Source organism: Arabidopsis lyrata (genome assembly GCF_000004255.2).
Source record: "Arabidopsis lyrata subsp. lyrata unplaced genomic scaffold ARALYscaffold_8, whole genome shotgun sequence".
Taxonomy (NCBI): domain Eukaryota; kingdom Viridiplantae; phylum Streptophyta; class Magnoliopsida; order Brassicales; family Brassicaceae; genus Arabidopsis; species Arabidopsis lyrata.
In genome coordinates, this window is record NW_003302548.1 from 3,192,902 (window position 1) to 3,219,579 (window position 26,678).

Sequence of the window (26,678 nt, forward strand, 5' to 3'; positions counted from 1 at the left end):
ATCACCAGAGGGTGAATCCCTGAACAATCGCTTCGGCTAAATTTCGACGCGACTAACAACGTAGCTGAGTACGAAGCGCTGATAGCAGGACTAAAGCTGGCTCGGGGACTCAAGATCAATAAGCTGCGAGCCTTTTGCGACTCCCAGCTCGTGGCTAATCAATTCAATGGAGAATACGCGGCTCGCGACGAACGAATGGAAGCGTATCTTGCTCTCACGCAAGACTTGGCGAAACAGTTCGGAGAGTTTGAGTTAACCAGAATCCCACGAGGTGAGAACACATCGGCCGATGCCTTAGCGGCTCTAGCTTCAACCTCAGACCCAAATCTGAAGAGGATCATACCGGTTGAGTTCATCGAAAAGCCAAGCATTGAAGAAAATAGCAAGGATCAAGTTCTAACAGCTCGGGAGATAGAAGAACCGGAAGAAATGGACATCGAACAGCTAGACCAACAAACTACGGACGCAACCGAGCCCGAATACGGAAGCGATGCCAAATGGATCGGAGTCATCCGAAGCTACATCGCCGATGGAGAAGTTCCTACTGAAAAGTGGGCAGCTCGGAAGCTTAAGGCCAAAGCGGCTCGGTATACTCTGATCGACGGAGAGCTCTTTAAATGGCGATTTTCTGGCCCCCTCCTTATCTGTGTCGAAGGAAATGAAGCTCGGAGAGCCATGGAAGAAGTACACGGCGGATCTTGTGGAAACCATTCTGGCGGAAGAGCCCTGGCTATAAAGATCAAACGCCACGGATATTTTTGGCCGACGATGGTTAAGGACTGCGAGAAGTTTTCTCAACGCTGTGATAAATGCCAGAGGCACGCACCAACCATTCATCAACCCGCCGAGCTCCTCTCTTCCATCACTTCGCCTTATCCATTCATGCGATGGTCCAAATGGATCGAGGCGGACTCCTACGCCAGCATCAAAGACGCGCAGGTCGAGAACTTCGTCTGGAAGAACATCATATGCCGCCATGGGATTCCTTACGAGATCGTCACAGACAACGGATCGCAGTTTATTTCGGCTCGGTTCGAAGGATTCTGCGCGAAATGGGGAATTCGCCTCAGCAAGTCTACGCCTCGGTACCCTTAGGGAAATGGACAGGCCGAGGCGGCAAACAAGACGATTTTCGACGGAATAAAAAAGCGCCTCGATGCGAAGAAAGGCCGCTGGGCCGACGAATTGGAAGGAGTATTATGGTCACACAGAACCACGCCGCGGCGGGCCACGGGAGAAACACCTTTCGCCCTTGTCTACAACACAGAGTGTGTGATTCCCACCGAAGCCGAGATCCCGGGACTGAGAAGACGCTTTCTCCCCGAGCAGGAAAATTCCAACACTCAGATGATGCTGGACGAGCTGGACTTAATTGACGAGAGAAGAGATTCAGCTTTGATCCGTATGCAGAACTATCAGAATGCAACGGCTCGGTACTACAATTCTCACGTGAAGCATCGCCGCTTCCACGAAGGAGAGCTCGTACTGCGCAAAGTTTTCCAGAATACCGCCGAGCAGAACGCAGGTAAGCTTAGTACGAATTGGGAGGGACCTTACACAATCGCAAAGGTAATCCGTCCCGGCGTCTACGAACTCATCAACATGAACGGCAAAGCGGTACCTAGATCCTGGAACGCAATGCATCTAAGGAAATATTACTGCTAAAAACCTAAGGTACGCATGTACTTGAACTACGGGGTGGCTTGATCCCTGAAAAGGGTACGTAGGCAGCTCGTCATCGGACGAGTTCAGCTACCCCCCCTAATTAAAAAAGGGGGGAGTGGGTCCGTATACATATATACTCCCACTAAATTTTTCAAATTCTCTAAGTTTTTACCCTTCGGATTATCAATCTTATCCACCTCGGAGATTTTAACAGTCATCTTATCGACCTATAAAGCTAAAAGTTCGTTCGGATGATGGCCACGTCCTCGGACAGAAAAAGCTCTTTTCACCTCCTCGGTTACAGCGCGCTATATAAACAGTCGAGACGATTCGGTCGGAGATATCTTGCCATAAAGAAATTATCTTCAGAAAACCCAGTTGACTTCGACACTGGTACCCCAGTTCGCTTCTAAGCACTGGTATCGACTATATCAGCTCGGGTCGCAACCGATAAAGATTAGTCTCATATAACCAAAACCCAGTTACTTTAACACTGGTAAACGATCCTTTTCACTTTCAGTTCGGAAGTTGAAACGGTTCGGGAGAAATTAACTTTTTGTGGTCTCACTTACAAAAACCCAGTTATCTTAACACTGGTTCGCTATTCCGAAAGTTAACTTCTACTGAACCAAAACTCATTCTTACCAAAACCCAATTACGTTGACATCGGTGTATAATTCAGTTCGGAGGTTAAAACGTTTGAATTGACACTGGCGCACGATTCTTTTCGTTTTCGGCTCGGAAGTTAATACTATTGGGAAGAAATAACTTCTCGACGGGCATGTCATAAACCCAGTTACTCAACACTGGTATCGGATTCAAGAAACATGCATTCAGATGGATAAAGCCGTCCAGGCATAAGTTTTACAAAAGAAATAAAAAAAAAAAAGAATAAGGAGTTTTAGAGACGCCTCGGGCTCATTCGTCTTGCTCCTCGGCATGTGTCGCCGCAGGATCCAGGAACATTCCGGCTTGATCGATAACTCCGATTTCGGTCGCGTTGCCTTCCACCGACCTATTTCCGAGGCTATCATGAGCAGAGTCGGGTGACACCGGAGGGACCTTCAAAGTTCCGAGCAGTTCAACCGCAAGCTGAGAATACTCCGCTTCGGCGTCCCCGAACTCTTCTTTCCACGCCTCTACCTCTTTCTTCTCGTCCTCGATCGACTTGCCCCCTTCGAGCTCGGCAATCAGCTCGGCGTTTGCTTTGGCCTGAGAGAAGTACATGTAGCGGTCGGCAACTTGGTCAAACTGTTCCAGTTTCGCCTCGATCGTCTTGATCTGCTTGGCGAACTCTTCAGTGACCGCCCTTTTTGCAGCCTTCCTGGCTCGGGCTACCTCGACCTCCCGTAGAGACTTCTCCTCGGCGAGCAGGCAGTTGAGGCGCTCAACCTCTGCTTCAGTTTTTTGCCGAATTCGGGCATTCTCCTCGGCCTCTTTCCGCCTCGCCTCTTGCTCGGCTGCGACAAGGGCCTCCGCGTTCTCTTTCGCCATAGTCGCCTCGGCTATTCTCCTCTCCGACTCCGCACGGGCTATCTCAAACTGCTCGTTGGCAGCTTCGTGCTGACGGTTCATTGATTTGTAAGAACGAACCAGCGTGTTCATCGAGGAGAAAGCCTGGGGATAAAATGACATGTTAGGAACGGAAAAGAACTTCGAAACGAGGTTCAACCAAAAATCATTACCTTCAGAAAGTTGGCCGAAGTCTCGGCGTATCTCTCCGCCTCGGCCAGATTCTCAGGGGCCGTCAACAACGGCCATGCACACGAAGCAACAAGGTTGGCCGAAGCCACCTTGTCCTTGTAAATCGGTCGGGAGCTGCCGTGATCGCTCTTCGACCTCTTCCTCCTATCGGTAGAGTGGTCGCCCCGAGGATGTTTTCCCTTGGACTCGGCCTGTCTACCAGCAGCCAAGCCGACCACAACCTCGGTGTGTTCGACCTCGGGAGCTTGAACTCCACTATCCCCAGTTGGGACATCGTCGACCGCTTCGGGAGGAGCCGAAGCAACCGCTAAATCAACCCCGGATCCTTCGGGGCCCTTAACCACTTCGGGCCCGCCAGATGCCTCGGGAAGATCGGATGCCTCGGGCCTTCTAGACCCCTCAGTCGAAGGTTTGATGGCCGCCTCAAGAGCTCTTTTCTGCTCGGCCGCTTCCCTCTCGGCAGCCTTTCTCTCCCTTAACGTCATCTTCGCCTTCTGCATTTCCATGTAGCCGCTTAGTCGGTAATCCGAAGAAGATGACGATGATGAACAGGACACGCCTCGGAGCAATCTCAGCGCCTTCTCAACTCTTTTGAGCGTGAAGTGTTTGGTCCAGTTACACTTCCGGGAAGCCAACTCCTCGTGAATTTCTAAAAGATCTTCGGGGATAAGCTCGAGGAACGCCGGGGTACGATCTGAAAACGAAAACAAAACTGGTTAGAATAAATCGATCAAATCACGACAGAAAGAAGAGCTCAAACGCTTCGGGTAAACTACCAATTTTGCCCCATTTCGCGACAATTTTATCAAGGCATCCCTCGGGGACGGAGTCCTCGTCAATCGCGACGAAGAAGAAATGATCGGTGTATTTCTCATCCTTGCTCGGGAACCCGCCGATGATCTTTTTATTTTTGCTCGGCGAGATGTAGTATCTTTCCAGAGGACCCGGGCTACGACGAACCTCCAGGAAACTCCTTAAATGCCCGAGGGACAAAACTTTATCTGCCTCGAAACTCCTTACTAAAATCCCGATAAGATGCCGCAATCCACGAGTTGAGATCTGAGCCAACGCAATCTTGTACGACCCCAAATACTCAACGATCAGCCTCGGGAGAGGGAACCACAGGAAACAAAAACTGAAAAACCCCTCGTACAACGTGAAGAACCCCTCGGGAGGATTATCGGCTCGTTCACTCGGGGTCGGAAGCCTCATCGTGACTCCTTCACTGAAACCGAACCGAATTCTCAATTCTCTGAGGGAGTCCTCGGTGGATAGCGTGGAACCAGGGGGGTCGGGCCTTCTTACTTTTCTGGCTCGCTTCGTCTTCTGCTGCAGAGCCTTAGCCGCTTGCATCCTGGCCTGAAGCATTCTCGCCTCTGCGTCGGAGTCGTAATGAACTGCCTCGGCCTTTACAGGGAGCAAAGACGGCTCGGGCGCTTTCTGCCAACAAGAGCCCCCAGCTTCGTCCTTAGACGGAGGATGCGTTCTTCCCGTATTTAAAGCTGCCTCGGGGTCATCGGGAAGATCCTCATCCCGAGCCACATTCGCAACTGTATCTTCCCGAGCCACAAATTGGCTCGGATCTTGGTCCACGGATGACGATCTTGTTTCACTATCGCCGTTTCGCTCGGAGCAATTTGAAAAACCAGCCTCGGCTCCTTCCGAGGGACTGCTCCAAACCATCTTCCTTTCATGAACGGGAATTCTTCTGCCTCGGGATGAATCACTTGAATCCGAGAGTGACATCGTCGGCTCGGGTGAATCAAAAAGAATCGGAAAAGCAAAGTTTGAAATCGGAAAAAACCAAATCTAAGATCTGGCACGGCGGAGGAACGACGGAAAATAAAGCAAAGCAGAGGAAATTAAAGAGATCAAGATCAGAGAGAAAAGAAGCGAACCTTAGAAATTTTCCTTGCAGATTGCGAAATGAGAAAATGAAGCAGGAGTCGGATATTTATAGAATGCTTCGGTGCGTCGGGTACACACGAGTTTAATAATGTTTCGCATCCGCCCAAGTCTCGGGCGCGTCGGGTGCGCGTGACCAATATTAAGATACTTCGCATCCGCACGGTTCTCGGGAATCAGCAGAGGACTCTTCCACTTCTCGAGGTAGAATCTCAACCGTCACACGCGCTAGAAGAAGATGAAGCGTCAAAGAGATTTGAATCGTCAAGAATCAGAATCACCGAAGGACACTAACCATCTTTGAAGCATTGAAAATTTCACGGCATACAAGGATGGGCTCGGAACAAAGTTAAAACGGCTCGGACTAACAGTCGTGAAGCTCATCGGTTGCTCTTCGAACCAACGAGCTGGGGGGCTAACTGTTGGGGTCGGATTTCATCCCATAGCACCAAGCCGAACTTCGAACGCCTTAGGGAACTTCTGAAGACACCTCGGTGCAAACTGCCATTCACCTCGGGTCAAACTGCCATTCACCTCGGGTCATACTGCCATTCACCTCGGGTCAGACTGCCATTCACCTCGGATCACTGCATTGGTTGCCTCGGGGAACACCCGTAGTCTGCTCGGGGTCCGTCAGCAAGCTTGTGAACCCGAGCCGGCTCCCTTCAAGTGCCCGAGCCGGTTCACTCCGAGAAACCGAGCCGGTTCGTGTCGAGACCCCCGAGCTGGCTCTTTCTGTGAACCCGAGCCGGTTTCCCTCGGGAACCTGGGCCGTGCCTCTCTTGTCCCCGAGCCGGTTGCACAAGTTCCCCGAGGCGAAGTCTTCATCATCGCCCGAAGCAAAGACTTAGTAAATATTCTTCTCCAAAGGTATCATTTCCAAGCAAGTTATCATTTCCGAAAAAGAAGGATCATTTCCGATAAACTCGGAAATGATAAGGAAGAATCGCGAAGGATCAACTCAAATCAGGAAATCTTCCGAAAACTCCGAAGAATAAGGAAATTGTCCTAATCCGCGATATTCTGGCCGACTTCAAGATAAATGGAAATCTTCCTAGAATATCGCTGGAGAGGCGGTTTATCATCCCTATATAAAGAGATTCAAGGCTCAAACGAAAGGCGCAAGCAATATCGCTCTAGAATTTACACTACGCAAAGCTCTCACAGCACAAACACCTTTTCTTCTACGATCAAACTCTTGTACGATCAAAATCATCTTTTCATTAATAATATCAAGAACACCATCTTTGGTATCAATCGTTTCTGTTGTTCTTTGAGAATTCACGATTATCGTATCCCTAAAATAAAACCCTAGACAAATCTTGATTGTGTTAGTTTCGACTTCCACAGCTGGGTTATGCTCGAAAGTCAGCCATTTTATCATAACTCAGACAGATTTCAGTAAGTCAGCCGTAACTCCAGGCTGGGTTATACTCGTAAGTCAGCCGTTTGCTCATAATTCAGCCATTTTTCTTAAATCAGCCGCAATATACCGTAACTCAGCCGTCACTGCCGCTATATCGCTCGACGGCTGAGTTCATTAATACACGTCAGCGATTTCTGACGTGGCGACGCGGGTTTGCTGACGTGGCAGTGGCATTCTTTGTAATTACGTTTTTTCCTGTAACGTTTAACAGGGGCACGCTGGGTATAAAAAATATACCCGAAATATGATAGTAATAAAAAAAAAGATCTGTATGTTTCTGGTAATTTCATATAAAATGTATAACATCTGAGTAAATCTCCCTAACATTATTTAATATCATCTTTACACTCACATATCTGGCGATCTCATGAAATATTGATACATTGTACTTGTAATCACATTTATTGTTAGAAGGGAGCGAATTTCGCTTGGATTACGTTCCTCTTCCTCTTCCTCCTCCTCCCCCTCGCCCTCAACCTCCCAAATCCTATATGCCGCCCTCTAAATCACCTAGAGGAAAAGGCCCATAAGCCAAACTCGTCTCCAGAAGTGACGAATAAGAGGTCAAAGAAAGTGAGTAAGAAGAACTGTCAAGCTCATATCAAACTAATTAAAAAAGAAAGAAAATGGTGAAGACAGTCTTATAGTAGCTGGACCTTTGCAGGTAAGGTCTGAGTTTACAATCGCTTATTTACATATGCATAACTATTTTGCAATATTAAAATTTAGAGTTATCTACGTCAAACCATCTTATTCATTTGAGTTTCAAACTTGTTGGACTTTTTAGGCTGCAATCCTTGAATTTTAGTTAATTACATTAAAACAAGAAAAACAAAATGTAGTCTAGCTAGTGCCGACGACTGCTAATTATCAGTCATTGCATATATATGTGGACAAACATATTCACATATTTCTTCTATAAATATTACTATATCAACATCCAAATAAAATTTTTTTACCAAATTAAATATCGACGTTATATATATTTAAATAAGAATGGTTTCAACTGGAAAATACAGATACATTATGTTTAGAAAACCTTATTAAACACCAGAGATACTAAGACTAGGATCTAGTTACGCAACTGATTTATGGTATCGTCGAAGGATTCACACTGGGACTAGGAGAACATGGTTCGAGTCTTTCTAGTACAATTGTATAGTTGACTTTTCTTTGCTTCCAAGAACTAGCATTGATTTTGGTCTGGACTTTCAGGGCCACGACCACCACCATCCTTTTTGCTTTTTGAAGGTCTTGCTTCTATGCGCATCAATCTCCTCCCTACATCTCATAATTATATATTTTATTATTAATATATAAATTTATCCAGTTGATGTACAAAGGTTGCAAAATGTCATATAAGCGAATATGTAATAGGGTTAGAAAATTTTGAAATATTCGAAAAATTGACAATTTTGCATAGAAAACAATTAGATTTTTACCGTGGTAAACAATTAATATTTATATTTGGTGCTTGTCCACATTTTGAAGATCCTGCGATTATTGCCCCATTCGGCATATATATGCCCATCAATCTCCTGCCTACAATGTCATATATATTATTATTATTTTTTTTTAATTAAGGATATATGTGATTGAATTCAATTAATGGACAAGGTACGTTAATTAACGTAGCAACATATTCATCTGCTGCAACGATTTTACCTTTATAACTATAATTTCTTTTGAAAAGTATATAAATTGCTTTAAGAGAGAAACACAATTGTAAAATATCTTCATTCAACGATAAAATGTGTGCAAGAGAAAGCTTAAATACAAGGTAAACTAACCAAAGATACTAACCAAACTAAACCATAACTAAACCAGCTATATACACTCTAATAGAAACACTAACCGGTAACTGAGAAAGGAGCCGATTGGGTGAGGCAAGGGAAGACGAAAAGCAGCTGAACCAAAACGACCACGTAACGTAATTGTGACGAACACTTCGTTCCCATCTTCTTATGTCTCGTTCTTTCTCTTATATTTCTTACTTTGTTCTCAGAGCTGTGCCAAGAGTTTTTAAGGTCGTAGGCAAAAAACATAGTTTAATATTTAAATAATTTATCATAAATATAATAAAAAAATTTATTTTAATATTTAAGACTTTTATAATAAATCTATTACAAAACTTTAAGCAAAACTTGTAAACTAAAATTTTAACAAAAATATTACAAAATAAAAAAGATAGATAATTAAGTTGACCATAAGATGTGTAGTCTAGTAATATGTTGTGTTAGTGTCATTGTTGTGTTAGTGTCATTGTTGACCATAAGATGTGTAGTCTAGTAAAAAAGATAGATAATTAAGTTGACCATAAGTTTAACGACGATTCCAAGTTTGACTCTTTCCTTAAACTTTCCAGAGGTGTATAATTATTGGACTTTTTTTTTATCAAGATTCTTTCGGAGTTCGGACTTTAATTACACACAAATTTCGAAGATATTTTGTCGGAAATTAATATCATGTGATCAGTTTTTTTGTAAGTCAAACCTTTCTTTGAGCGAAGTTTATTGGAATGTTTTTGGCAAGAGTCTTGGGAATTCGACCAATGCACTACTGAATGGTACGCTTTGTTTTGTTCTTCGAGGATTTGGACAACAAACCCAAAATCGTCGTACCATCTCACTCTATGCATCTTATCTGGTATGTGCCGCAAGAAGAAGACAATGTAGCACGTACACTTGACCCATCAATCATCGCTTATATGTAGGAGTTGCCTCAATGCTTATAGGAAATGCTTTGACAATGCCAGAAACTCTATTCTCAGCTCTAGCATACAGCTTCACTATACGCAGAGAATCAGACTCTCAAATCTTTATCAGCGGAATTCCGTTTGGGGAAAATTTATAAACTCTTTGTGTTTTACAAAAAATCATAATTGTTCATATATATCTAGCTTACCCCGACCCCATATAAATAATTTACACCAACAATCTTTAATTACTTGTACACATGTTTCACAATTAGTCCACATGATTCACAACATACAACAAAACTTACCATCACACATAGTATAAATACACACAATTACATGCATACATTCAAACTATCGATCATTCTGGCATCATTTAATCTGCTTACATTCATCATCACTACATGCATATATTATCATACTTTCATCACATCTCATCATCATCATACATCATAATCATAGTCATATATACACATCATCGTCAGCTGTTAATGAGCTGCAAGATGTTTTTTCCTAACCATGTTCACAGACTATACTAACATCACATCATTGTATCAACATATCATCATTTTATCTTACTATATTCAGAACATCATCACTCAAGCTATTCTCTAGAGTTTAAAAAACACGGTGAATCCACAAATTACATGCATCCTCACCTTAGCTACTTGACAACGAAAAACAGTATCACTTTTTGTCAAGACTTTGTGAAATGTTTTCCCGGTCGTATTTCACTTTGCCGAGAATGGCTGATATTTATACTATGAGATAACCCTTATTAAAACCCTAATTGATATATGTCTACGGCCATGAATCTGAGCTCCAAATCAGTAATCCTCCACCGAGACTAATCAAATCTGCCTCCTCCTTCTACTGGCGGCTCCTGATCTAGCTTACTCTCTAATGTTATGTTCTCTCTTCTTCTCCTTTCTACTACGACCTCCTCACTTCTTCTCACTCTAGGAGGCACCAAAATAGTATATAGAAATCCCTAGTTTCGTTATGTATGGGCCCTTACTCATCTTTCCTCTCTACTTAAAACACAAAAATGCGTAATCTGTCTATCTCTTCTTCCTCTCCACTATGGTTTTTGTCCCGACTCACGACAATGGACCGAAACCGAGTAGTTACACTTTATTTCGTTTTGTTTCATTTCAGTTAGACCATCTCCAATGTCCACCCCTATATTTTCCTCTATATATAGAGTAATCCAATGTCTCTCTTCTCTATTTTAGAGGAAACTCTATTTTAAAGGAATACATTGGAGCAAAATCTCCTCTAAAATAGAGTTCCTCTAAAATAGAGGAAAATATAGAGGTATGCATTGGAGATGCTCTTAGCCTGATATTCCTTTGCTGAACTTCCGCCTTAGGAGACTCTTATTTAAATTGTTAAAGAAAGAAGTATTTGACCCAAAGAATATAAATTGATATTTTTAACAAATAATACTCAATACTTTGAGCGATTGTTTTCCTTTTCCTTGTGGTTCGAGAGGCTTTACAATCACAAATTTTTTAACAATCAATCCTTTATTTTTTGGTTTTAAGGCTAAGAGTACTTGAAATATCATAAATATTTTAATTAGGTCAATTTTTTGAAGTATTGTAAAAATATTAAATAGATCAAAATTTTAAAGTATTACCCCCTCCATTTTAATTTAGTTGTCATTTTAACATTAAAAAAATTTATAATAGTTGTCGTTTTAAATTTTTAATGCATATATGTTAGATAAAATTCTAATTTTATCTTCACTATTTTCATGTCTTGACTAATAAAAAAAAGTAGAGAATATAATAAACAAAGATAAAGTAGAAAATTTAATTGTTTTCTTAATTCTTGTGAAAAAACCTTAAATGACAAGTAATTTAAAATGGAGGGAGCATTTAATATCGACTAAACATACATAATCATAAATCAACAATCCAGGATATAAAAATTACAACCTACAAGCAATGAACATCTCTTACTAATGCAACCATAATCTCCCATTCCATGGATGCAACATAATTACTAATGCAACTTTTAACCATGACTCCCACCAATCTCAACACCAGTTTTTGGATTCTCATATTATATGTTTCAGGTTATAATTTAAATATTATTTATAAATTTGATATACTAAAATGTTTCAAGATGAAATAAAAAACCAAAGTATTTTTTTGTTTTTTTAAGAAAGCCATTTTAAAAAACAGAAAGACATAAAAAGGGTTACAACATCATCACTTTACATACACAATCACATAGGGCACATCCACTCGTGAACTTTTTACTCTCCGTAACCAGTATAGTACGGAAAAACGGTCTATTTCCCCCGAGAACTATCGTATCTGGCCAGATAAAGCCCGATCTTTGACCTCTGTCTATATACCCATGAAACGGAAGTTAAATTTTTATTTCCCCACCAATTGAAAGTTCGAGAGCTTAATGTCCATGAATCATGGTTTCGTCGGTTTAGTGCGTAAACCCGAGACGAAACCCGGTTAATAATCTAAACCGATACTAAACCATCTAAAACCAACACTTAACCGAATAAATTATTTCAAGCAAACCCAAAATCCGATTTTGCATCATGTTGCCGGAGAAGAAGAAAAAGAGAAGAAATTTACGGCAACGATGCCTCCACCGGAGGTAATATAAATGTATTGGGTGAAGCTTTAATAGTTGAATAAATGTGGATAAAATTGACTATCTTTCTCAAGAAGAAAAACAAATGAAGTTTACTACTTTGCAAAGCCATAGTTAGGAATTTTCTTTTCTCTTTTTCTCTGCTATAGTCATCTAATAAGTAAGAACAGTTAGAAGAAGAGAAGATCGAATTTGAAGTATGTGATTCGATCTCAGACATTTATTTGATTCGATGCTATTGATGATCGAATCTAGAATCTCAATCACGTTTACCACCACCATCTCCGACGGCACTAACTTCACCAGCGCCGATGAAAGAACCAATTCCCTCTCCGCCTCTCCAGTCACAATCACGCACCGCCGCTTTCATCCCCACTAAAAATTCCAAATCCCAAATCACGCCGTCACCTAATCCATCGTTACACCCAAATCATCGTACCGTCGCTCCTTCTGGAAACTCAGCCTCTCCATTCTCTTCCTCTCCTAATTGCATCGGCTCGCCGGAGGAGAGAGATTTCTCGACTCTATCCCACCGATCGATGGGATGGAGTTTAGGAAGACGGAGAGGCGTTGGTGGCCAATACAGAGAGAGGAGGAGATTTGGAGGAGATGGTTCTGTCCACATTGGTTTCGATTTGCTGCGCCATTAGAGTCGCATGTTCCAGCGATGATATTAGCTCTGGAAAAATTTGGTGAAGAAGAAGAAGTTGGGTCGGTTGGGTTTTGTCGGGTTGGATTTGTGGTTAATTAGTTGAAATTGCTGGTTCTAATTAGGTTTAATTGGTTAAAGGATCGGTTTGGTATACAGTAAACTAATTAAACCCAGCGCTATGGGGTTTTAAATCTCGAACTTAGGATTCGTGGACATTAAGCTCTCGAACTTTCAATTGGTGGGGAAATAAACATTTAACTTCCGTTTCATGGGTATATAGACAGAGGTCAAAGATTGGGCTTTATCTGGCCAGATACGATAGTTCTAGGGGGGAAATAGACCGTTTTTCCGTATAGTACAGTATAGATTATATTTATTTAATAATTTAACTTTAAAATATGAGTTATTTATTATGAAATTATAGTTTTGATATATATATATATTTATAATAATTATCTACATCAATTGAATGTACATATAACTTTTGTTTTGGAAAGACTTTTAGCTGCTTCATAAACTGAAAGCGCGTTGAATGGCATTGCGCGTCAGCCAGTAGGCCCAGTACGACATGTATAAGAGCATGATTATAGGAGGGTTCTTAAAGAAATCTTAGGCTTTTCTTAAGATTAAATTCAATATAATTTAATCTGGAATGTGCTTTAAGTCTACCAAGGAACAAAAACAAAGTGAAGAGGTGGACACGTGTCGCGTTTATCTCCTTCGTTTCTCTCTCTCTTTGCCGACTGCGAAAACACGAAATCAAATTGATTTTTTGCAAATCGATTTCTCCTCCGATTATTGTTACATCCGGTGAATCGGAGAGAGTTATCACAAGCATCTCAACGGACGGCGGTTCTCCACGGCGCCTGTGGGTCATGCGATCATGGTGGCTGCTACTGATTGTCCTAACAAATTCAAATCCAGAGGAGACAAAATCGCCGAGCTTTTATTCTCCTGCAGAGTGAGTCGTTGCATCGGATGCGACCATCTTGAATTGTCTATTCACGGAGACGACGAGGCTAATCGCGGCCGTGGAACCACCGGTGACGGCGGTGGTGGTACGGCGGTTGATGAAGATTATGAGGTTGGTGGTAGTAAAGAGAGCAAAGCTAATAGTAGCAGAGGAGATAATAATCATATATCGATGAGACGAATTTGAATAGTAATCAGATTGTTAGTAATTTATACATTTGATGAAGCTCACGCTTTGAGTGATGAGATTGAAGAGTTATCTGTGGTTTCTAAGGATGTTGCTAGTATCAAAGAGATCTTGCTCAACAAAGAAGATGATGTTTGATCTAAAGTTCTTGAATTTGCAATTTGTTAATTTCATCAATGTGAAGATTTTTTTTTTTTTGATGGTTTCTTGTTCTTCTCTTGCAGCCAAACTCGGTGTTACTCGATTCTTTAAGACATCTTAAGTTGATGTCTTTGAATGTGGATATTCTTAAGGTTGGTTTCTTGGTGGATAGTGTTTGATTACTTGGACTTTGACGGAAGTGAGTTAAACTATTCTTCTTGTTTGTTTGATACCATGTTCTTAGCTACACATATATTCGGTTGATTGATTTTCTCGGGGATCTTTGTTTCAGATCCTCGTAACTCTTAGCTACACAAAGATCTTGTTTTTTTATCCTATTCTTGGACACAAAATTGATAGTGTTTATGCTCTTGTCCTTGCAGAAAAATGTTTGTGATCTTGCCATTGCGGAGCACAACTTCAGACATAATATTGATAAGCAAGCTTCTGTTTTAAGAAGAGAGCTAGAGAAGTTCGATGAAGCAGTTTCCGAAGGGATGTTGTGCTTTGATCCAACTCATGCAATGTTTGAGTCCATTCATTTGCTTATGTTAAACGTATGAAATTTTATTAAGTAATGTCTTTGACTTTCTAGAATGTGTTCAATGTGTTTTTGCTGTAGAAAACACGAAATTTGTGTCTTGTATAGGCCAAGTAGAAGACACCATATTTCTGTCTTGATTATGTTTTTGAATTACATACATTCTTCATAGTAATTGGATTTGGTGAATTACATAAACTGTGATTATGAATCTTTGTTTTGCATTTGAGAAGTTGTTGATGTGATTATGAACTCTCCAAACACCAATTACACCAAATATACCAAACACCAATTACTATGTTCCAATACATCGTATATGTTAAAAATTTATGTCATGTATGTTATAAATTGTATTTCATGTATGTTTTAATTTTTTTAATTTGCAACAATTATTAAATTTTCTATAATTATAAATTTTATTTTTATATTAATATTTTTTTTCCTAAGAACCACATGTTAAGAGCCTACCATTAATCACACAAAAATCTTAACTCAAAAATACTATCTCTTAACAATCACTTTTTACAAAAAAATTACTTAAATATTGCTAAGAGATATTTCTAAGAGACTACCTATAATCATGCTCTAATAACCCTATCTAACTATGCTTCATTTTCTTGTCTATATATATGTCTTGTAATGGAGTTTTGAGAGAGTCGAGCACTTAACTAATGGCTACAAAGACATCAAATTTAGTTCCTCTTCTTCTGTCTTTGTTTATTCTGCTCTTATTTACCTTATCTCAAGTAAGACTTGCCCAGGCCAAACGTCTCCAACGTAAGTATTTAACACTACTTCTCTTACTTTTGTAGTCAGTCAGTTTTCTTGTGCTTATGTATTGAGGTTTAAATACGAGCTCCCCACATCCATATATAGTAATAGCGTTATAAAATAGTGATATTTAAGAAAATAACAAGTTCATGCATACGATTGCTTAGTTTTATTCGTGGACATCTGGCTTGGAGTTTTTATTTGGTTTAATTCTTATCATCTAAAGTTGCAGAAGGTTTGATTCTTTTCCATGGTATCACACTATTTTTTGTATGGACATCTAATTTATCGAATATAATTGTTTATCTTTTATACAAGTGTTTGATCTATTATATTGGTATTGAAAGTGTTAAAATAGTATTATATCAATGTTCGAGACTATCTACCAAATGAATATATTTTTTTTATTTTCAAAAAATAATGTAGGACACTGTAGCAAATATTTGTGTCTCTTTTTTTTTTCCTTTCTAATAGCAGCTCTCTCTAGCAATTATCATTTACCTAAATACGTAATATTTTTTTCATAATTACCTATTTACCTTGTTTACTCTATACATATTTTTCTGTTGTAGTTTTATTCATATTTATTGTTTGAAGAAACTAATCATACAATTTTTGGTGCATACATATTGTTAGAAAGGAACGAATTGCGTTTGGATTGTGTTCCTCTTCCTCCTCCCCCTCCCCCTCTCCGTCGCATCGTCAAACCTCCTATCGCTTCGTTTCCCTCTAAATCGCCTAAAGATAAAGGCCCATAACCCAAAGTCATCACCAGAAGTGAAGGATAAGAGGTCAAGAGAGTTTTTATAAGTATTTTGTTATATAAAAACCATGTTGTATGTTATATATCATATTTCTTTTTTATAAATTGTTATTTAGTTTTTTTTTTTTTGGCGTCTATAACACGTACGTATACACACAATCAGACGTATATCTAGAATAACATAAATACGCTACACACTAGTAAAAACTGCGGGACTACAACTTCTAGTCATGATATCCTTTAACAAAACAAAAAGCCTCTAGTCATTTTTTTTTGTTTTAGAAAATATATTTTTGATATTTTTGAACGTTCAATTATTAAGATTATACTCCTGAAAACTTCTAAAATTTTTGCTTAATTTGTTGAAAACATATGTTTGAGGTTATGATTCTTATGATTTACATATTATTTACTAATATGAAGAACTACAATGTTCCAAGATGAAATGAGAAAGGCAAAGTAAAGTATATATGTTTTTATTGTATGTCTGTTCGTTTGGTCGCCGCAGGTACATGCGGCAGCGGCAGACGCAAGTGAGGTTGTTCGTTTGGTCGCCGCAGGTACTTGCGGCATAACGCTGCGGCAACCGCTGCGTTCTGCGGCTAAAAATTTTGAACGCTAATTAAAATCAGCGTCAAACGATTAAAAGTTGCGTCTGCCGCTGCCGCAGCCGCCTGCAGCGACGAAACGAACAACAACATGCGGTAATGTTGCCGCCGCCGCTGCCGCTGCCGCCTGCGGCGACGAAACGAACAGACTAAACAGTTGAATAAATGCCTCTAATTCCTTTTGAGTAAGAGGGAAATAGAAAAATTATATATGTCTTTTTCAACAGTTCTTTACTTCTGTTTACTAAACTTTTACTAATTTATCATATCTAGCTAGTGCCTATTCAGTTCAATCGATCCAAATTGAATTGAAATCATGCCCAAAAAATTCAAGCCACTCTTAGTAGATATTTATATATAACTACAAGTAATAAAATTATATATATTAAAAACTTACCGAGTACACTATGTGAATGAATAAATAATACAAAAATATAACTCGTCTGCTTTTCTTCTTTGATGTTGCGCAGTTCTATTTTCATATTGTTTTAGCTTCTTAAATTATTTATCTTTTATTCTAAAAATAAATACACATTACCTTTTTGACTATAATAAATATATATTTACTAATAGTTTTAGAATCCATACTTGTTATTAATAATGCAATCATATAGGTACTTATTAGCTTTCACTCCATCAGTTATATTAGATGAAAAATATTACAACACGTTTCAACAAAACAACGAACAAAATATTACAACATCATCTAACCGGCATTAAAAATATTTATTACGTTTCATAGAAATTGCCGACGGTGGTGGTGGAGCTCCTAGAGACCCAGTTCGTCGACTGACTGATGACCGCATTGGAATCAACTTCCTTCTCAAGCCTATTTATATTTAAAATTAGAGATTTACAAAATTATATATCTTTTTCAACAGTTCATTACTTCTTCTTTTTTGAGAGCACAGTTCATTACTTAATAGAAAGCCTTTATGCAAAAACAATTCATTACTGTATCTACTAGAACACTAAACGTGTTGCTAATTAATTAAGACTAAGGTTACCATACGACAACGTAAAGGTTATCAAATCTAGCAAAATGAATCCAAATTAATTGGTCTAAGGCAAACTGAAACAAAACAATATAAAGTAACCGAAAATATTGTAATCTTAACCTTGCATTAGTTTTTATAAATTCTTTCAAATAATTTATATGTTGCTCTAAACCCAGAAACAAAGATTGTAAGAGAAAAAAAGAGTGCTTTTCGGTTTCCATTCTATTTCGATATCATGAACCATAAAAAAAACTCTTAAAACCGAGCTGAAAGTTAAATTATACACCTTTAATTTTTTTGCTGGTACTCTATAACCAAGCTACTCATATTTTTGATACATATATATATTAGTAAGATCGTTAACTAATAATTGCTAAACATAGCATAGGTTCCTTAAGAAAATCATAGAATTTTTTGGAGGACCAACATGCACATATATGTTTTTCTTTTATTAAAATCATCAGGATTTATGTTAGCAAGAACGTACCTGTTGCTGGGAGTAACTCCTGGGGAGAAGCCAGAGCACAGTCGAAAGAGCATGGAACCAAAATTACTAGAAACAAGAAGACAATTCCCGAGTTCAACAGACCATTCTTTACCATAATTTTTTTTTGTTACCTTGCTAAATCCTTTGCTCTAGTACTCTTAATTATCTATAAATGTCACTATGCGAAGTGTTAGATTTTTTTTTTTTTTTGTCAACAGCCATATTAGAAAGTGTTAGATTGGTTTACAGAATTATACGTTAACTTGCAGCTACTTATAAATGAAAAAAATAATATACACCAAAAAAGGTATGTGAAAATCCCAAACACTAAGAAAAATAAATCACAGACCAAGGGCAACAAGATTTATTCCTTCACAACATCTTCCCGAAAAGAAAAGAAAAATTTTGTCCACACAAAAACCCAAAATGTTGAATGATTAAACTATAGAAACCCAAAATTTGAGAACCCAAAAATAAATGAAAATTTTGTCTTTCTTTTTCTCTCCCTCTCTATTTTTTCTCTCTTTCTTGTTTATTCTTGTTGTTTGAGATACTCTTCCCCTCCCCCAAATGTTTCTATTATATAGCCATCAAGATAAGGCAATATTAATAGCTACTTTCTGGAATTTATGTTGAAAAGGCTTGTTTACTATAATGTGGGGTATTTGGTAAGGCTTAGTGGGTCCAGTGGCTTGTATGATGGGTTTCGTAGAAACAACTTCTTTTAGAAGATAGTTTGACTTCTAGTAAATAAACAAAAGAAAAAAAAAGATAACGAATCAATATGCAAATTTGTATTATAAATCAATAAAGACCAAACAAAATATATAAAAGGCTAAATACCTTATTTATAACTATATTTTGGAAACACCTAGAGAAAGCTACATTCAAAAACAATATCCAAAAGAAGGAGTTGAGGAGAAAGCTCTTTCCTTATTTCAAATCAAATCAAATGTTGGATAAATCATAATTTTTTTTTTTTTTTTTTTTGGTTTTATAAATAAATCATAAATTTAAACACTTTATTTATAATGAATCATATATTGTATATGAATTCTACTCTTAAGTTGCATTAGATCTCGTCGGCTGAAAAAGAAAAAATTTCACAATCTTTGATGGGTTGACGACGATGATGATTCTTTATGACAAACTTTTTTTTTTTGAAGCTTGTATCTCTTCAGTTTATGGTAGCGATAGTGCCTCTGGTGGTGGCGGTATTGATGGCGAAGGCAGCCTTGATGGTGGTAATAATGGTGGTGGAGGGGAGGGTAATGGCAAATGATAGACACCATGTCCATCTCCTGCACCTCCTCCACCTAAACCATGTCCACTCTTCGATGAATTTACCCGCCTCATCATTCTTCTCCATCTTTTTATTTTTTAAATAAAAATCTAAGAATTAATTTTTCTTATAAGAAATGTGTAATCAAATCTATAAAACTGTGTCTAATCCATTTAAAGGGTCTGAAACTATACTGATAAGTTAAGCCAAAGAAGAAATATACCAGTTTTATTGATTTTTTTCCGCTACAAACAAATGCGAACTGAAATCAAACTAAAACAATAGAAACAAACTGTCTAAAATCCTTTTTATTTTTTAATGTTACTAAAAACTACCAAAACCAAAATTGAAATGATATCCAACTAATCTAATCAAAAGGGTTTAGGTCTATAATTGGTTTTTATTTTTAATAAACCAAAAAAAAGAATACAGAAATTGAACTTAACGAAAACTTAGATTATGAAAATGGACATACAATTTTTGGAGAAATAATTTCCTAAAACTAGCACAATATACTACAACAATTAATGTTATTTCGGGATGATCATATTTGCACCCTTTTTTTATGAACTTTTGCTAAAAATGTTAATAAAAATTGTACTCGATTTAAAAAAAAATCATTCGGATATATGTCTCAAGACTAACCTGATGATGGGCGTAACTCTTGTGAAGACGCTAGAGCACAGTCATGATAGCATGAGAGCAAAAGAACCAATAGAAGCAAGAACACAAGTCTCATATTCAAAGGACACTTCTTTGTCATCTCTCTTATTCACTTTGTTAGGTTGCTAAACCTCTTGATTCCATACTCTTATAGTGTCTCTATGCTAATAGTTTAAGTTCAACCATATAAGGACAGAGAAAAACGCGTAGTAAAAGACGACTTTTTGGCCACTATTTAATTTAGGTCAACGGCGACCAAAACAAGAAATTGATATTTATCTTGTGATTACATCCTAATTTTGAAAATCGGTGATGCAAGGAAAATTTTACGTCATATTAGAGTTTAACGCAGTCATATTAACAAAGTTATATATATTATTATATTTTCTTAATGAAAAAATTTGGACCATTTTTAGTTTATGTGTGTCATTTTTGGACAGAGGTTAATAATTTTTTATATCATTCTAAATTTATTCGATGTTCTCGAAAGAATGAAAGGTATATCAAGGCTAAATATTAAAAAACAAAAACGTTTGACCGTTGATTCACCGTTCACGTATATATATTTATTCTACGATAAAATTCTAACACCTACGTAAATATATTATTTATTCTAATTGATGTTTACGATAAAGCCCTATTAAATTTGAGAATACAGATTCGCGTTTCTCAATTCATCTTAATTCTTAAGTCGACATAGATGATTTTTTCTTAACTTACATCAATTGATTTAACTTTCCAAACCTTGTCTAATTTTTCTTTTCTTTTTTTAAAAAACATTGTACAATACATCCGGCTCAAAACTAATTGACAATGAGTGAAAAGGTCCATGTCTTTTATATATTACTCAAGACCTTTCTATTTTTCTAATGTGAGATATTTCTCCACAAATAGGACCCAACCTAAACATATTAGATCAGAATCGATCGGAACGATGTTTAGCAGCTTAAATATTTTGACCTGACTAGGACCCAACCTAAACTATTAAGATCGAACTCGGACCAACATTTAGCAACTTGAAAAAAAATCGAGTTAAGCCAGACACAAAATAAATAATTCCGGTTGTCCCTTGTTAGTATCGGAAGGAATACTTAGAAGCGTAATATCTTAGTTTTTTCATGGATCACTTCGCATATTTGAAAAGCACGACTTGATAAAGTATTAAAAAATTAGATAAAGACCTACAAGAGGTTCTAAAATTGGGAGAGAGCAAGGATAATCATGGGAGTCGGTTCAGGTCAAGGAACTGGATGTGGATCATATTACATTCGTTTCTTTTCTTTGACCCTCACTATATTAGTTGTCAATGTTATGTCAATAGATCATGAAGGATCGGAGACATACTTTTTTATAGCTTTAGACCGGTAAAATTTTCAAGACGACGTAGAAGGATCTATCACGAGAGCCGGAAATGTAGGTATAAGGCTTTTCCAATCACACTCAGAATTGGAAACATGCAGCAGATGACAATAGCGTTTGCAACTGATGGCTCTGGGTTATTGAAAATAACATGTATACCGGCGGTCATGCTAGTTTTTCAACATAATTAGATGAGTTTTTGAGAATCAAAGATTTTTTTCTTTTTCTCGAATTTTTGTTATTTTCCGCCATTTAAAATTTATAAACGGATAATCTAGAGTAGAGTGCTAGACAATATACATCTTAGACATAATCTAGATTTCTAAATTTTTTTAGTTGAAGTATATTTGTTGACAAAAATAAGTTAGGTAAGGCGAAGTATTTATTGTAAGTATTTATTGTGGGTGAGTTAAACAAACTAGTCCACATGGTGGTGGGAGGGTGGTTGGTGGGCGAGGGGTGTTTGGGTGAAAGTCCCTCCCCTCCGGATTCGACTCCTCCTCCTGCTGTTATCAATATTATGTGGGAAGTCTGTTAGTTGGGCTTTGGCCCAATTGGTTTATATGGTAGTCAGAAATGCAGGCGGCCTGATTACCCCTGGCACTTAGTCGGAAGGTACACCAAACTCGGGATAGGCAGAGTGGTAGCCCGAAGGGCCTAGCCGTTAACACGGTGGACAAGTCTACTATGTAGCACCTCGGTGCGTTCCTACCGGGGCCGACCGGATAGCCGATAGGGTATATCAAAAAAAAAAAGAGTTAAACAAACTACCTTAAGATGAATTACCAAATATTTAAGAAATGGTTTTAAATGAGGTAACTAGTCCTCACTTCTGAACGTGCTTGATTTATATATAAACAAGGACATTATAAGAATAACAAATTGTGAAGAAAATACTTTTAATCTTTTTCAAAAAAGAAAACAAAATACTTTTAAACTTTAAAGATAATTATTTTTCCAAAACACTAAATTAAACAAACATATGATATGCATATATTGAGACTTCAAAAATCCTTAATTGGAATCTCTTAAAATACAAATTACATTCAAATCTATTTTATTTTTGGTGAATTACTAGATAAGATTCAAGTTCGTATACTGGCCAAAAACTGATAGGAATGTTGATGAATGTGACCACAGCCATGTAAATTGCTTGATCGTCTCGAGTTGGCCGATATATACTCATCAATCTCCTCCTCCTTACTAAATAATATCTACGCATTAATATTTATACATACTAATGAGTATGTACAATATAAAATATATCGAGAAGTAAGAAATATGGTTTAATCCAAAAGAAAAGAAGAAGAAAATATATAGTTTTCTTATTCGAAGTTTCAATACAATTCAATGACATACTTCTAATCTTATGAAGAAAAACAAATCATTTTTACTATAGTTTTGCTGTATTATTTAGAAATATAACATACGTGTATCTCTCAATATGTATTGATTCATTTTTTATTCTGTTTTAATAAGAGCGATTAATTTTGTTGTTATCAAATATATGTACAAACTTTAAAATCTATATTCGGTCTATACGATAATATCAATATGGCAATTATTATTTGCTTACCAATTAATTTGATGGTGATGATGGTGACAAAGGCGGTGGCGGTGGCGGTAGTGGCGGATTTCGTGGCGCATACGAAGGACTTCGTGGACTTCTTGATGACCGTACTGGTATCAACTTCCTTCTCCACTCTATATAATTTATAATAACAATAAAAATAACTTGAAATTTAGTTTATTTTTTCCATGAATTAAGTTTTTGAAAAGACGTATACGTACTATTTACAAAACTAAAAGTGGCTAAATGTTAAAACATTGGTATGAAAATAAAAGTTGAAGTGTAATTAAATAAGTTAAACTTTTGTTAATACACATAGCTACTAGCTAGTATGATTCTTTGTGGGAAGATTACGCATATTTTCATATTGAATACATTAACAAGTAATGATTTTGAAAAATTTGTAAATTGATTTATCATAATTAATAAATCAGATCCAAAACTAAAGATGATTTATTTTATCATAATTAATAAAATCCACGAGATATATTCTTTAATAAATCAGAGAGAGGACATTAAAATAAGTTCATGAGCTAACAAAAATATTTTGCATCGTGTTCTCACAAGAGTTTGTAGAGGCAATTATTATATAAAGATTAATTGTTTCCTTATAAACAACATAAATTGTAAGAATAAATATTTGTGAAAATTAGCATAAACACTTATCATATGATTCAAAGAAATAAATAAAAATTAACCAGTTTCAACATGTTTATTGACTAAAACCATCCCAAAAGTAAGATGAAAACAACTAACTAGTTTTTTTGTTCGATCTTCCAAAAAATTTACTGAAACCAAGAAAAGAAAAAATCGATTAAGATCTTAGCTTTCTGAAAAAAGTATCATATTAAATATATTTGTTTGCAAATACAAAATTGAAACCGTATTGCATGCACCTGACTGTCTCCAGTTGGTTTCTATAACTTGGGAAGACTAAACCTTCGCATATTTATGTTCCATTTATGAAAAACCTTAGCATATGTGTCACGACTAACCTGATGATGGACGTGACTTTTGTGGAGACGCAAGAGCACAGTCGTTAGACTTAGAGCATGAGACCAGCATAATCACTAGAAGCAAAATCATAAGTCCTAACTTCTTTGCCATCTCTCTTTCTCTCGTTGTTAATTTTGCTAAATCCTCTTGATCCGATACTGACCATGCAAATGGTTTTAAATCCACGAAATCCCATTTAAAGCAGGAGAAAAGGGAAATAAAAAACGTTTAAAAAATGTGACTTTTCTCGGCTATTCGGTTATTCATTTAGTCAAAAAAAAGGACATTAACAAACGCGTATGGATAAAGTTTCAACAATGACACAGTATAACGAAGACAAACTCAGCAAAACATGACTTTTTCAGTGACTTATTTATTCAGCAATATTTTTTTTATATATAATACAAACTTAGCGTAATTTACATATGAATGTATTAGTATTATCATTGTTGGAGAAATGTTTTAGATATTAGGAATCGGTTAATAGCGGTATGTATGCTACGTAGCCACCGGATGACTCACATGAACACCCGAAAAAAGGGATTTTCCGTAACATTCGCGAAAAAAAAGTCTCTTATATCAGTCCGTTAGAGCATGTGCATGCAATGAAAGTCTCTCACAAAAATCTCTCATGTAAAAAATAATAATAATAAAAAGTATTATTTAATTGTAAGAGTTTTTTTAAAAAAGTAGTTAGAGTCTCTCAAGTCTCTACATTTTTTAGAGACTTTTACAATTAAATAATATTTTTTATTATTTTATTATTATTTTTTTACATAAGAAATTTGGGTGAGAGATTCACTACTGCACATGCTCATAGAAGAGAGACACACAACTGAACAATAGAATTATGAATCGAATCGTTTTACGTAGCCAGCTAACGAGAAGATGTAAATAAGTCACATGTTTAATTATTCTTCAACAGTCGATTCTCACCGACTTACAAAAACCACACCCGTAATGACTTGACCATAATTCTACTTGTACACAAACTGACAAACAACCATAATTTCTTCCAGTTTTGTAAAACTAAGGAGATCGGAATGTTGATGAATGTGACCACCACCATATCCACTCCGTTCTTGGAATCACATAAAACACAAATTACATTCACATCTCTATTATTTTTGGTATTAGATGAGTTTCCAAACTTGGAAACTGCCCCAAAACTAAGGAGAGGAATGTTGATGAATGTGACCACCACCATGTCCACTGTTTGATGGTCCTGTATATATGTCTCCATTTGGCCTATATATACCCATCAGTTTCCTCCCTACAAGATAAGATACATTCATTAATATTTATTTATCGGAAGCAAAGTGGATAATTTTGATTTTAAGTATCGTGATAAATTATTGATTTGTGTTTTTGGCGTTATGAATTATGAGTATCGTTGTGACCACCACCACCTCGTCTACTTCTCAATGTTGGTGTTTGTGTGGGAGCATTTGGGTTGTAGTAGGGCATCATTCTCTTCCCTACAAAATATTGTGTGCATTAATATTTACATAATGAAAATGTACAATATAAGAAAATATAAAATATCGAGAAGTAAAGTGTACAATTAAGTCTAAAAGAGAAGAAATTTGTAATAATAATAAAAAGTGGATGTTTTCTTGTTATAAATTAATCTATCTTACTGGTATGAATATAAGTGCTTTAATTAACAAAAAAATAAAAGAAAATATATGGATATGAGTACCATACCGTGACCACCACCTCGTCCACTTCTTGATGGTGGTGTTCCTATGGCACCATCGTGCTTGTAATACGCCATAATTCTCCTCCCTTCATTTGATTTTTTAAAGATATATATTCTTTGTAAGTATATATATATTATATTAGAAGAGATAGAGATAAAATTTAACGGTAACTTGCTTACGAATTACAGTGAGTTTGAAACTGGAAAGTAAAATCCAAAAGAATAATACAAGCTAAGCTTTCAAATACTAAAATATTGCATAAACAAATCGTTATTCAAACTCTTTTCTTATCTTTATAGATTAATAGTACTGAATATAAAAGATATGATCCAAGATGAATACTATCAATAAAACCAATTATGCACATAGCAAAAAAAGTGTATGTATTTATTGAAAATTGCTTTATGTGATTAATATATTTCCTGAACTCCATAGATTAACTTTTGTTAGAATATGAATCTATATATGTGTTTATATTAATACATAGAGTAAAAAATGTAAATGAATTATCACATGGAAAAAATATACATGTGTATGTGTACCTATTGAAAGACTAACCAGTTATTGAGAGTTCTTCATGATCAGAAGGCAAAGTAGATTTGGTATGGTGCAAGAGGAAGCTAAGAAGAAGAAGAAGCATGAGTACATGACCCAATTTTGAAGAAGCATGAGTATCCATCTCTCTTTCTCTTTCGTAAAAGAGTGAATATTATTATAAGACGTCCAGACAAATAAAACCCCACCCACAAAAAATGTAAAAACAAATGAAAATTTTCTCTACCATTCATGTTCAATAATTGACCCTCTTGCTTTTCCGTGATCTTTCTTTTTATTTTCTTTTGGTTAAAATATTATTTTCATAGAAATTGGATTATTTAAATACAATTAAGCCCACATTCCTAGCCCAGAAATCCTGATCCAAAACCATATATACAAAAACTAAGAATCGTGAATCTGTATGGGCC

The 26,678-nt window shown here is 36.9% G+C and overlaps 4 protein-coding genes and 3 long non-coding RNA genes across 13 annotated transcripts in view; 3 read left to right on the forward strand and 4 right to left on the reverse strand.

Annotated features, from left to right (window-relative positions):
• The window catches only part of LOC110225702, a 14,158-nt gene extending 6,701 nt beyond the window's left edge, over positions 1-7,457 (forward strand). The window contains exon 2 of the long non-coding RNA XR_002329918.1: positions 7,115-7,457. This is a non-coding gene — a long non-coding RNA (uncharacterized LOC110225702). The remainder of the gene's footprint in view (positions 1-7,114) is intronic.
• Positions 7,458-7,670: 213 nt separating this feature from the next.
• Positions 7,671-8,693, reverse strand: LOC9301427. Its single transcript, XM_021015619.1, has 2 exons — positions 8,556-8,693; positions 7,671-8,242 (listed from the first exon to the last, which is right to left on the reverse strand). Exons 1-2 carry the CDS (start codon positions 8,656-8,658, stop codon positions 8,139-8,141), a joined length of 207 nt encoding a protein of 68 aa, XP_020871278.1. The 5' UTR covers positions 8,659-8,693; the 3' UTR covers positions 7,671-8,138.
• A 4,654-nt stretch (positions 8,694-13,347) lies between these two features.
• Positions 13,348-14,753, forward strand: LOC9299637. 2 transcript variants are annotated; one of them, XR_002329912.1, is made up of 3 exons: positions 13,348-13,963; positions 14,056-14,171; positions 14,356-14,753. It is a non-coding gene; the product is annotated as an uncharacterized LOC9299637 (long non-coding RNA). The 2 variants fall into 2 exon arrangements; XR_002329913.1 differs by having other exon boundaries at positions 13,348-13,756.
• Positions 14,754-15,129: 376 nt separating this feature from the next.
• LOC9299638 lies at positions 15,130-16,168 on the forward strand. The gene is made up of 2 exons (XM_021015618.1): positions 15,130-15,290; positions 15,921-16,168. Exons 1-2 carry the CDS (start codon positions 15,185-15,187, stop codon positions 16,040-16,042), a joined length of 228 nt encoding a protein of 75 aa, XP_020871277.1. The 5' UTR covers positions 15,130-15,184; the 3' UTR covers positions 16,043-16,168.
• Positions 16,169-17,225: 1,057 nt separating this feature from the next.
• Positions 17,226-20,061, reverse strand: LOC110225700. Its single transcript, XR_002329914.1, has 2 exons — positions 18,141-20,061; positions 17,226-17,484 (listed from the first exon to the last, which is right to left on the reverse strand). It is a non-coding gene; the product is annotated as an uncharacterized LOC110225700 (long non-coding RNA).
• Positions 20,062-22,414: 2,353 nt separating this feature from the next.
• Positions 22,415-24,192, reverse strand: LOC9301429 (ras and Rab interactor 3). 4 transcript variants are annotated; one of them, XM_021015617.1, is made up of 3 exons: positions 24,010-24,192; positions 23,021-23,148; positions 22,415-22,647 (listed from the first exon to the last, which is right to left on the reverse strand). In XM_021015617.1, the coding sequence occupies exons 1-2, from the start codon at positions 24,119-24,121 to the stop codon at positions 23,024-23,026; spliced, it is 237 nt and encodes a 78-aa protein (XP_020871276.1). In that variant the 5' UTR covers positions 24,122-24,192; the 3' UTR covers positions 22,415-22,647; positions 23,021-23,023. The 4 variants fall into 4 exon arrangements, with proteins under 4 accessions (XP_020871276.1, XP_020871274.1, XP_020871275.1 ...); XM_021015615.1 differs by having other exon boundaries at positions 22,415-22,658; XM_021015616.1 differs by having other exon boundaries at positions 22,415-22,681.
• A 666-nt stretch (positions 24,193-24,858) lies between these two features.
• LOC9301430 lies at positions 24,859-26,428 on the reverse strand. 3 transcript variants are annotated; one of them, XM_021015610.1, is made up of 4 exons: positions 26,272-26,428; positions 25,718-25,798; positions 25,402-25,488; positions 24,859-25,283 (listed from the first exon to the last, which is right to left on the reverse strand). In XM_021015610.1, exons 1-4 carry the CDS (start codon positions 26,390-26,392, stop codon positions 25,180-25,182), a joined length of 393 nt encoding a protein of 130 aa, XP_020871269.1. In that variant the 5' UTR covers positions 26,393-26,428; the 3' UTR covers positions 24,859-25,179. The 3 variants fall into 3 exon arrangements, with proteins under 3 accessions (XP_020871269.1, XP_020871270.1, XP_002865356.2); XM_021015611.1 differs by having other exon boundaries at positions 25,420-25,488; positions 26,272-26,417; XM_002865310.2 differs by having other exon boundaries at positions 26,256-26,344.
• Between the last annotated feature and the right edge of the window lie 250 nt (positions 26,429-26,678).